The 12,395-nt window shown below is 41.7% G+C and overlaps 1 protein-coding gene across 1 annotated transcript; it reads left to right on the top strand.

Moving 5' to 3' along the window:
- Positions 1-18: 18 nt before the first annotated feature.
- Positions 19-11,895, top strand: TYW3 (tRNA-yW synthesizing protein 3 homolog). Its single transcript, XM_066625720.1, has 6 exons — positions 19-201; positions 2,262-2,342; positions 5,493-5,591; positions 8,320-8,391; positions 8,965-9,098; positions 11,418-11,895. Exons 1-6 carry the CDS (start codon positions 19-21, stop codon positions 11,572-11,574), a joined length of 726 nt encoding a protein of 241 aa, XP_066481817.1. The 3' UTR covers positions 11,575-11,895.
- Positions 11,896-12,395: the final 500 nt, after the last annotated feature.

Raw genomic sequence — 12,395 nt, 5'->3', positions numbered from 1 at the left:
GGGAGCCGCCATTGTCCAATGGCCGAGTTCAAGCGCTGGAAGGAGCAGCGGCTGTCGCGCGCCGACGGCAGCCGGAAGGGCAGCGTGGACGAGCCCATCGCCGGCATCGTGTGCTTGCTCAACGGCCAGGACAGCTTCTGCACCACCAGCTCGTGCTCGGGGCGCGTGGTGGTCCTAGAGCAGCCGCCCGCGCCCAGCGAGGTGAGCTCCAGCCCGGGCTTTCCTGCTGGGGCTGCCGGCGCCCGCCACCCGCCTCCTGGCACCTTGGCACGGGCTGTGGGAGGGGCCCCTGCAGCCTCTAGCCCTGCCCTGCCCTGCCGCAGAAGAGAGCGACTAAGATGATTGCTGGGCTGGGGCACCTTCCTTATGAAAAAAGGCCACGGCGTTTGGGCCTCTTCAGCCTAGAAAAGAGGCGCCTGAGGGGGGACATGATTGAGACATACAAAATTATGCAGGGGATGGACAGAGTGGATAGAGAGATGCTCTTTACACTCTCACATAACACCAGAACCAGGGGACATCCACTAAAATTGGGTGTTGGGAGAGTTAGGACAGACAAAAGAATTTCTTTACTCAGCGTGTGGTTGGTCTGTGGAACTCCTTGCCACAGGATGTGGTGATGGCATATGGCCTAGATGTCTTTAAAAGGGGATTGGACAAGTTTCTGGAGGAAAAATCCATTACGGGTTACAAGCCATGATGTGTATGTGCAACCTCCTGATTTTAGAAATGGGCTATGCCAGATGCAAAGGAGGGCACCAGGATGCAGCTATTTTGTTCTCAGGTGTGCTCCCTGAGGTATTCGGTGGGCCACTGTGAGATACAGGAAGCTGGACTAGATGGGCCTATGGCCTGATCCAGTGGGGCTGTTCTCATGTTCTTATGTTCTTAGCTCCTTGCACGCTTCCCAAGCAGCAAAATGTGTGAGAATGTAGGCTGCTGCCAGCCATGCACACTTTCCCTGTTGACCATGATGGGGATTAGAGTACACTGTCGCACACTTTTCTGGCACTATGCACACTTTCCTCATCTCCTAGGCACACTTTTCTGCACTATACACACTTTTCTGGCACTATGCACACTTTCCCCATCTGCTAGCACACTCCTGGGACTATGCACACTCTCCTGGGACTATGCACATTTTCCCAGTCTCCTATGCACACTTTCCCCATTGAACATGATGGGAATTATGCTGCATTGGTTGTGCTTGGAAACTGTGTGTGTTGTGTGTGGTTCTTTGGACGCTTCCTGAAGAGTAAGATGTGTTGAAATTCAGGCTGCTGTAATCCTACACACACATTCCTGGGACTATGCACACTTTCCCCATCTCCTATGTACACTTTCCTCATTGAACATGATGGGAATTATGGTGCAGTGGTCATGCTTGGAAAATGTGTGTGTTATGTTTAGTTCTGCACTTATGCTTGCAGCCCCTTGCACTGCCCTGGGCTGCAGTTCTTTGTACACTTCACGAGGAGTATTGGAATTCAGGCTGCCATCCTATGCACACTTTCTGGGACTATGCACACTTTCCCCATCCCCTATGCACATTTTCCCTATTGAATATGATGGGAATTATGGCACAATGTTGTGGTTGCGCTTGTTGCTGGAAAGTGTGTGTATTGTGTTTGGTTCTGCACTAATTCTTGTGGTCCCTCACATTGCCCTGGGCTACAGTTCTTTGCACACTTCCCAGGGAGCAAGATGTATTGAAATTCAGGCTGCCATCCTAGGCACACTTTCCTGGGAGTAACTAAGCCCCATTGAACAAAATGGGAATTACTTCTGAGTAGACATGCATAGGATTGCACTGTGAGTTTTGCATCTGTAAACATGCATAGAATTGGACTGCAAGAATTCAGAGCAGCTACAGATATATCTGTTGGCCTCTCTGCTACTAGAAGCAAATTCATCATCATCATCTTTCTCCAAACCACAGTCTTCCCCTGCACCTTCCAACCTGCTCATAATCTTGAATGACAGTGCTCTTTCCAGTTCTCACAAGGTTTATTCTACCAGAGCCTGATGTGGGGTGGTCAAAAAAGAAGGCTTCCTGGTATCTCTGCCCTTTCTTCTCCCTGCCACGTGATCTTATTCCTCAGTCACTGTCCAGCTACCCTTCACGGTATGAAGGAAATTCCAGCCAGGGTACACTTTGGTCTGGAAAAGTGCATGAATCATCTGAATGGGTCTTTTGTGAAACCTTCCCTTTGTGAAGCCTATCCAGGCTTGTGAAACTTTTTTTTTTTACCTTCACTTAGGCAACTTCTGGCTTTGAGATCCAGAAGCAAAACTGTACCTGGCTCATGGTGACCCATCAGACATGTACCACAGAGGATGTGGTAAGAGTATTCTGCTAGCATAAATGCTTTCATGTGCTTAAAGAACAGTTATGTTTCATTTTGCATGCTGTCTACCAGTCTATAGTGCACTAGAAGCTGTACATATCACAAGCTATTCAATTTACATTAGTAAAAACATGCTTTAATGAGAGCATATTACTTATTCTGGGTTTGATAAGCACTGCTTTCAACATAAAGATTTTATGGATGATTTAAAAAAATACAGTATTAAAAAACTCATACTTAAAATACAGAATTAAAGTTTGATTTAAGGGGAGATCTGCTGACAGTTATACTAATAGACTACTGTACTATCATTTTGGGCTTAAAATGAGAATGTTTGAATATTGCATGAATTTTTTGCTTTCGATGTATTTCAGTGACAGTTCACTGAAGTCCATCGGGACTGCAATTCTATGCATACATGGGAACAAATCCCAAATGGAATTATGTGGGACTTACTTCTGAGTAAACACTGTAATTCTGAGTTGAATTAATACTTGGTTATACAGTTTTATCTTTTTGGGGTGGTTTTTGTTTTTGCAAAAATAAAAAAAATATATATAGCAACTTCCAGTTTCTACCAGATGAGGGCAGACTTCTGATAGAGATTGTTTGCCTGTGTAATGTAATTGCTGGTTGTCCAGAAGTTTTTAGCTAACTGATTTGTTACAGTGAAAACATGAGAGAACTTTAACTACATTTATGAATTAGTTTCGTGTTGGTTAGTGTGTATTCCAGTTGTGTTTATTTTTAAGTAGAAGTGCTGCTGCTTTTATTTTTTTTCAAAAAGGCATTTCATTGTATATTAACCCACTATGGATTTGCTGTATAGTTAGCATTGAAATTACATTTGAGTTTTTTGGATGAAAACCTTCTTACCTTTTTGCTCACTGACAAGAAAATTCTTGTGATGGCAAGTTTGAATCATTGTAACTTGTTGCATTACTGTACACAATGATATCATTAATGCAGTTTGTGATATCTTATGAAAGGTTGCTATCCGACTAATGCGTGATATCTTTCCAACTCAGGGCCCAATCTTATCCAGTTTTCCAGTGCCAGTGCAGCTGTACCGATGGGTCATGCACTGTATCTTGTGGTGGAGCAGCAGTCACAGAGGCCCCCTTAAGGTATAGGAACCTTTGGTCTCTTTTCTTGGGGCTGCATTGCGGCTGCACCAGTGCTGGAAAATTGGATAGGATTGGGCCCTCAGTTGCTCAGGAACAGAGATCCTGGTCCACATCTGAAAATCTGGTTGAGCCTCTGTAAGGAAGTCTGTAGCCACAGTCACTGTATAAAAATCTTACTGACACCCATGTCCTTAATCAAAAGACCACATGGCAAAAACTCTCTGCTTATACTTTAATGAAAAATGGGTATTTCTGAAATCTGAAGAAGGACCTTTTGCAAGCCCTGCACTGTATAATTACAGTTCCAGAGGTTATGCTTTCATATTTATTGATTGAGAGGCTGATCCCTTACCCACTGGGAGTTTGGCATTTGGCTCTTATGAAAGACAGTCTGTGACAGGACATTTTGAAGATATAATAGGAAATTAATTTCACAATTTTAATACTGCAGTTGAACCTTTTGCAGGAAATTAGTGATCTCGAAGCTATAAGGTAACAGTGTCCTTCAATCACAATATAGATTTCAAAAACATAGTTTGGGGGAAAAAGTGATTTATACATCTCTGTAGACTTAGGCTACATGCCAGAGAAGCTATAAATATGTGTGGAGGGAGAACAGCCAGAGCTTTCTTTGAAGCATTTGCCATAGCAGCTCTGAGTGGTGCTATTTAAACTGTACTGTCTGTTGAAGCTGGTCTCTTTGTCTGTCCAAGGTGCTGCTTCAAAGAAGGCTCTTGTCTTGCTGCACCTGGCATTCCCCCCTCTCACCATGCATGCACATCTCTTTTTTTATCAAAGCAGCAATTTTTAACTGTTTTCATCTCATGGTGCACTGAAAGGTCAACTGAAAGATGCTAAAATGGTCAAGGCACACCATCAGTTTTTTGACATTTGACAGCACCCACGCTCCTGGAAGAGGACTCACATCCCCCAATGGCCACTACTAATAAATAAGCCTCCCCCAAGCTCGTGTGGCACACCTGCAGAACATTCACACCACACCAATGTCCCGTGGTACACTGATTGAAAATCACTGCCTTAAGGTAGTGATATGGGCATATTTAGCATATCCTGTTACTGATATGAGGATGGAATCATTCTTTCACGGTATCTGCTATTTGTTTAGACTTATCTGTGATAAACAAAAATATGCATATCACAAAATATATGAAGCTTTATCATGAAAGTACATTTGCAAATACCCTGGAAGCTTCAAAGGAGTATTTTTGAGTAAGTACTTAGGAGCAAATTTCCTAAGCCTTGATCTTGCATTAGCGGCTTAATAACTACACAGACATAACTGAGTAGACTTCTGACAAGGAGAAAAGCCTCTAAATTCGTGTCCTAATTGGAGCTATTTGTACATATTCCATTATGAGTCAAGACAGTGTGAAATTGCCTAGGCTGTGTTTTCAAGTAGATTCTAGGCACTGTATGAAAACTTTCACAAGATAAAATGAATGAAGGCATTGCTGAGAGAGAATCACTTTGCACTGTTCATTTTTTAAAATCCATAGTGTGGACATGCACTGATCTTTTAAATTTAAAATTAAGAACAGCTTTAAAATTAATTCCAGGAGATAAGGTGCTACTTATCAGGTTTAGCAATGGGTGCCTTGGAGTCCCACACAAATCTATATGTGTCTATTACAGCAGACCTGGCTTTACTGCTAGTAAGTACAGATAGAAGTAATTCAGGAATCTACAGAACCAGGATGACCTTTGGTAAGACATTAAAAATAAATGTGTGTACTGTGGGCAATCACAGTTGGAAATTACTGCCTCTAACACTCATCTGTATTCAGCCTTTGGAAACTCAATCACGTATTGTGTTCATAACCGTTCCGCTGAAGTGAATAAACCAAGCAAAGCACATGGGTATTACAAGTCACCGAAATGTATTTAATTAGCAGACTGAATCTGCTTCTGCTGTGCAAGGTTTAGATCTTTAATGAGTGTTTTGATTGTTAGTTCACAGCTGTAGTATTGGTATGAACATAATGTGTACTTTTTTTAGCTTTCGGCATTGCAGAGAGCCACTGATGATGCCATATTCAAATTTGAACCGTTTGTCCTTCACGTGCAGTGTCAAGAGCTGCAAGACGCACAACTTCTGGTAAAGTAAAAAATTATTGTTGTAATACTTAAATTCCATACTTGCTTGATGAGTAATAGTTGGCACTTGACTCACTTTTCTCACCTAAGAAGATTCCCTGAAGCATTGTGGGTTTAATAACCTGGACTATGAAAATATGATGATGGGGAAAAATTGGGATTTGTATTATTTCTGCAGATGTGATGGTCATAAATGAAATGATGGTTTGGTTGAAATCAGTGGCAAGGTTCCCACTGACTGTTGGAATGAGAATTTCAGAAACAAGCATTCGGTTTGGGGCCAGTGGCAACTTTCCGAGCTGTTTGATAGCAGACAGCTTAAGCCTGGTAGCCATTACCCTTTGGTGCAAACCAACTAAGGACTGTAACCGTGTAACTTTTAGGAGCCATTCAGGGCACACAAGATCTTTCCATTTCTTTGATTCACATCAACAAGAAAATGTATTTCTTCCATATTTGGCTGAACTGAATGTACTACAGTCACAGTCCAGAAAAGGGCTTACTGGGGAAGACTCACTGCTCCCCCCCCCCCCGGGATTCCCCTTTTCATGATGATTACAAGGTATTTTTAAAGCTCCATGATGCTTAAAAACTAGCCTTCAACAGATTACAGTGATCTCTGTTAAGAGGAAAAAAATGCATGTCTGACTTGCCTATGCAAGCCCTTTCATGTATTTAAAGGGCTTGCTTCATTTTTGCCTGACATATGACATCTAGTTTTTCTGATTCTAAATGTATTTTCACGCTGTCTTTGAACACTCTGCTGAATGTTAAATAAGTATTCAAGGAACTCAAGTAAGGGAAAGGGGTTTCAGGAGAAAGCCGGCTGCCCAAGGGAAGTAATGCCTTGTGGTAAACACACTCCTCCTTGCTCCTTGTTTTTCCTTTACTGGACTTGCACCTGAACAAGGCAAAAGCCTTAGTAGTTTGTTTGTGTTGCCATCATCCCAGGCTACAGGGACAAGACAGAGGAGAGCTGTCTGAGGGGGGGAATCCCCTCCCAGGGAAGCACTTGAACCCCAGGGGTTCTTATAAAAAACCAAACCAAACCAAAAGCAGCATCTGCAGGGCAAAGAGATGTGACAATTCACAGAATAACCTGTGAACATGGACCAGGCAGGCGAAGGTTCAGCATGTAATTAGTTTATTAGAAGTTCAAAAGAAGAAAGGAATTAACAGAATGGGAAAGAAAAAATGATAGTAAAGGTACAAGTGGGCTGATGGAAAATGCCTGAGCTTGGCTGGAATACTCAAAGTACACCAAATGGATGCTGTAACCAGTACAGCTCAGCAGATAGAGCTGGGATGCTACTGAGACTCTCAGCCCACAACCCCCCAACTCCTTCCTGTGTTAAACAAGGGTCATTTGCACACAGGCTAGAATAACAGGACAGACAAAGCAACTAAGGTCCCTGATTACAATCTAGCTAGACAGTCCTTAGCTTAAGCTACTTAACATGGTTCAAGGAAACATGGTACATTACACTCACAGGCGAGTAAATGGGTACTCTTCTATGAGCTCCCAACAAATGGATCACTCAAGCAGCTGGCAAAGAACAATCCCCACTTCCAGTGGGCTGGGAAATGTATAGCTTTGCTTTGATGGTTTCATCATTACCTGATTGGAGGACTGGAATGCATTGGATCACTCTTTCCCACCCCCTTGACTTGCTATACAGATTTGGCTGCCCAGTCACATGCTAGGTGACACTCGCCTTCCACTCCAGACGTGGAAGAATTTCCCCAATCTATAAACACAAGTGGGACTAGATAATGGAGATTCAAACAGACAACAAAGGCCGCTTACAAAGTATGCCCCAGCAGCTTTTTAAGCTGCTGAATTTGTACAGGAGCTTGTAATGACTTAAAAGTGTCCAAAAACAAAGGAAAACAAGTAAAAAAAATCAGTAGGGGAGAAACAGTAGATTCATCACAAAGTCATAAACATTTTAATTTTTTCTGCAGTACTTCCTTCTGCTGTGACATTTTGGAATCATTCAAAGCAAGAGCAGCTCTTGGTATTTGGGTATAGATTGAAACTATTAGCCATATTATATGTGAATGATAAAGGCAGAGGTAAAGGTTCTCCCCGGCATTAAGCCTAGTCATGTCCGACTCTAGGGATGAGAAAACATAAATCAACATTTTTTAACAGGGAGAGAAGGTTATCATCCTGTTTTGTTAAAAAAAATAAGGGAATAAACAATGGAATAGAAGCCAATTAATGACACACTTGATTATACTATTGTAAGGTCACGATCCTAACAAGGTCTACTCAGAAGTAAGTCCTATTCTGTTCAATGGGGCTTACTCTCAGGAAAGAGTGAATGGTTAGGATTGCAGCCTAAATCTTTACACAATTGAAATCCTTAATTTACCATAAAGTGAGGAACTCCCTACCCTGGGAGATCTGCTTGGCATCCAGCCTGTCTATCTCTTGATAGTTATTGGAGACCTGGCTCTTCAGCAAGCTGTACCAAGATAGGGGTGCACACACGCATGCAAGAGCAAGGCATCTTCCTGCAGGTGAAAGGAAATCTTAAAGATGCAACATCAGATTTTCAGTGTGGATTCATTGCAAGCTTTTACTATGTTTGTTAGTTTTGAAGCTTGGTGGTGGGCCTTGTAAGCTTTTGTATGACTGGGAAAGTGAGAGAGAATTTTTCTTAAATAAATAAACCAAATTAAGCATGCAGTTTATGTTTCCTGCTTGCTTGCTCTTTTTACAGCATACAGTGGCGATGGAAGCCGGATTCAGGAACTCTGGTATAACTGTTGGGCGGAAAGGGAAAATTATGATGGTATGTTTTCTCTGTTTTGCTCTGGAATGACCATGATCACTTTGAAATATGCTGTTGGGCTCACTGCTGGGTTAGGATTACGTGGATGCATATGAAACCAGTATTTCTGTATGGGGAATGCATCTGTGACTGCCTCAAGTCTCCTGATGGCAGGGGCACTTTTCTGAGCACTGTCATCACAGGATGTTGGCCAGGGATCAGCTGCTTTCAGAGGCAGTTGCACAGGGGCTGTCACAGGTGTGATCCAACCCTTAGCTTTCCGCAGGCTGTGTAAAATATTAAATAGCTTTTCAAAAATTATAGCATTATACAATATGTGCATTGTAGCAGAAACAGATTGTTTCTTTCTTTGCTGCTTCAAATACTGTTCTCCACCTGCAATATATATAGCGTGTGCGCACATGCACAATATATGCACAATATATATTGTGCGCAATATATATGCACAATATATGCACAATAAAATTAACTAATATTAATTTTTTATATTAGTCTTATTTTAATGGACATCCGTTAAAGTTGTTGACTTCCAGTAATGAAAATGTTCTGGATCCTGTTTTTGTATCACCATAGGCAGTCCGGAGTACTCATTGCTTAGAAGTTCCATTAAGTCAGAAAGGAAAACTGATGGTCAGTGAGGAATATGTTGACTTTGTGGTTCAAGTTGCTAATCAGAAGATGGAAGAAAACCAAAAGAGAATTGGCAGGTTCGTTGATATAAAAGATTTCCATCCTGGTAGTTGATTTATCATGACTAGAAAAATGTCAAGTATGTAGATAGCTACTGAATGGGGGAGCTAAATTGACATAACATGTTCTTAGTGTTGATTCATTAATACAGAATGCTGTCTCTATTGACAGAAGGAATCATAACATGCAGTTTAGGTGGTTCTAAACTTTGAGCTATTTGATTGAATAGCAGGGAGTGGGGGACTTTGTGATTGCACTGTGCCATTATATTTCTCTTGGAGAAAGACAGGAATTTTGGAGTTTGACAGACATTTCTAAAGAAGCTGGCATGATTGAAGGAAGAGGTATATATTTATTTGCTATTTCTCCTTAACCAGAATACCTGTGGTTCTATGGCTTCTCACATGTTGATTAATAGTACTTAAAAGTTAGGCTTATGCTGAAGGCAGCATATATTGTTAATATAGTATATATACAACCAACTTTTAAGAAGCCAATGATGCAGTAAATGTTGTGATGCATGGTGGTTTATATTAAACATCTACTGCTTCTCAATATTCATTACAGTAATTCTACACTTCAGTGAGAATGATGCTCTGTTTATTGCATGAATAAAGCATTGCTTTCAGAAGCATCTGAAAAATCATTTGAAACTATTCTGTTCGTCTCAGTGGTGTACCGGGGGAGGGCATGGGGGGCAAATGCCCCAGGCATTTGGGGGTTGCTGCCGTGCCACCAAACACTCCCCATGGTAACAGTCAGTGCACCGATATCTATATGCCAATCTAAGGGCTACCCCTTAAGCCTGCCCCCCAGAGGCATTCTGAAGGCCAGGAAAGTCACATGTAGCCTCCCTGGCCTTCAGAAGGCCTCGTAAGACCTTCTGGAAGCAGAAAATCGGCACTGCCAATATTTAACCGAAAACTGGAAGTGACGATTTCTGTCTGTTACAAGGTTTTCTGAGGAACGGGGAGGCTGTGCACAGTCTACCCGCCCTCATAACACCAAGGAGGGCAGCGGGCATGGGGGGGCCACCAGGTCGGCGCAGCACCCCTGGGGGTATGTCTTGGGCAGGGCAGTGGCCAGGAATGTCACTGGTTCGTCTGTGGATACACTAACATTTACATTGATATCAGGATCCAACATTGCCATTGCATTAACTCATTCTGTTTCTAGTTCTCAAATTATCTTATAAGAGATTGTACGTGCCAAGCAAATTAAATATCATTCTATCACATTTTTCATGAGACTGATTGTAGGCTTGGAAATAACTCTCTAAAGCAGGGGTGCCTAAACCCCAGCCCTGGGGCCACTTGTGGCCCTCAAGGACTCCCAATCTGGCCCTCATGGAGCTCCCAGTTTCCAATGAGCCTCTGGCCCTCTGGAGACTTGTTGGAACCCACGTTGGTCTGATGCAACTGTTCTTAGCATGACAACCAACTGTTTGACCTCTCGTGTGAGCTGTGGGATGAGGGTTCCCTCCACTGCTTGCTGTTTCACATCTTTGATGCAGTGGCAGCAGCAAAGGAAAGGCTGGCCTTGCTTTGTGCAGGGCCTTTTATAGGCCTTGCAAGATCTTCATTCATTCATCTCTAAATTCCATCTCTAATATATTCATTTATGTTAATTTATTCAAATTTGAAATGTAAATTAATTCTTTTTTTCCCGGACCCTGACACAGTGTCAGAGAGATGATGTGGCCCTCCTACCAAAAAGTTTGGACACCCCTGCTCTAAAGGATGGGGCACAGATAGTCATGGCAATTTCATATATCACAACAATTCTGTTGCAGTCAGTGATGATAGTTGTTTTTCCAGGTAGGAAAAGGTTTTTCCAAACAGTTTGGCTGTTACGCGTGCAGCAGTTGCATCAGACCAACATGGGCTTCAACAAGGGCCAGAGTTTTTCCAACCATCAAGGGTTGGTCAGATCGAGTACTGGTAAAGGCCCATGCCCATCAAAAGGTCCACCTGATCATGTCTGCCTCTAACACTCAGTACTGGTGGCAGTGGAAGCACTTAGTGCCCCAAATGGGGCAGGCAGGGGCCTAGTGCAGGGGTACGCAGCACCTACTGCAGACAGTGGCTTCAGGAGATAATTATGGAAGTGTTGGAGAAAATACTTATATGTTCACAAGAAATGCAGGGGGCCTTTTAAAGGATGAGTTATTGTTGAGAGAAGCATATCAAAGCAGCAGCACCTAGATTGGTGCATTTGAGACTGCAGCAGCATTTCAGTGTGTTAATTACATGCGTAACACCTGCTTATACCCTTATAGAAGCGGAACAGATTGGTGAAGTCTAACAAACCTTAAAAAAATATGTCTGTGTTTTAAGATTTTACAGCTCTCTACAGTTTGCTTTGGAAAACAGAGAACGTTCACTTCTGGAAGAGGAAGAAAAGAATACTGAAGCCCTCAAAGAACAAAAAATAAATCTAAAGGAACCAAAGAGGTTTTCTTTCTCCAGTGAGAAACACAGGGTTAGAAATTGACGGTCAGACAGAGAACAATCTTATTTTAATGAAATGTTCTGAAAATAGGATCCTGTGCAGTAGGTATAGTCACATTATGTTGTATAATGTTTAATTTGTCCTGCTCTTTATAAGAGCTTAGGTTCTTGTGCTTTAGAAAGTAACATGTTCTTAACTTATTGTAGATATTAAGTTACCAGCAGTTTAATGAAATGCAATAAAATGTAGACAAATATGAAAAAGTACATGGATGTCCTTTTTTACTGGAATTGGAGGTAGATTGAAGAGTATAAATTATGTTCTCTCTCGCAAAATGTGTTATATTCTTAACTGTTCCTCATACAACACTGCAATAAAATATTGTTTTTGTTCAAAGTCTACTTTTTCCATTTGAAAATGTAACTTAAAAGATGAAATACTGGTTTTAAAACTCCAAATGCACTTCTTTTATTAATTTCTTCCTATTTCAGTTTATAGAGGTAATTGAGACCATCAGTCTCCATCTGAGGCCTAAAGCTTTTGCATGCTTGGAACAGAAAAATTAGCTATGAAACAAATTCCTCCTTGATTAAGCTACTGAAATAATTAGTTGTAACCAAGTATTAACCTGCATGGCTGTCAATAATCATTTGTAAATCTTTTACTACTTTCTTTTCTAGAGGAATAGACTTAACACACACACACACACACACACACACACACACACACCAGCCTTACAATGGATATTCACAGGACTGTGATTTCCAGCAGGTAAATTTTTCTCCACTTTTCAGTGGAATCAGTATCATGATACTGAAGATTTTGTTTCTGCTCCTATTTTGCATCTTACTTTAGAAGTTTTG

Source organism: Tiliqua scincoides, chromosome 4 (assembly GCF_035046505.1).
Source record: "Tiliqua scincoides isolate rTilSci1 chromosome 4, rTilSci1.hap2, whole genome shotgun sequence".
NCBI classification, from domain to species: domain Eukaryota; kingdom Metazoa; phylum Chordata; class Lepidosauria; order Squamata; family Scincidae; genus Tiliqua; species Tiliqua scincoides.
The sequence above is the reverse complement of the archived record's forward strand: the minus strand, read 5'-3'. Positions and strand labels throughout refer to the sequence as shown.

What these genes read in the sequence shown, in the direction of transcription:
- TYW3 (XM_066625720.1), top strand. Translation starts at nt 19, where the DNA reads ATGGCCGAGTTCAAGCGCTGGAAGGAGCAGCGGCTGTCGCGCGCCGAC. An exon ending in AGCCGCCCGCGCCCAGCGAG is followed by an intron (nt 202 to 2,261) that starts GTGAGCTCCAGC and finishes ACCTTCACTTAG; the next exon opens with GCAACTTCTGGCTTTGAGAT. An exon ending in TGCAAGACGCACAACTTCTG is followed by an intron (nt 5,592 to 8,319) that starts GTAAAGTAAAAA and finishes CTCTTTTTACAG; the next exon opens with CATACAGTGGCGATGGAAGC.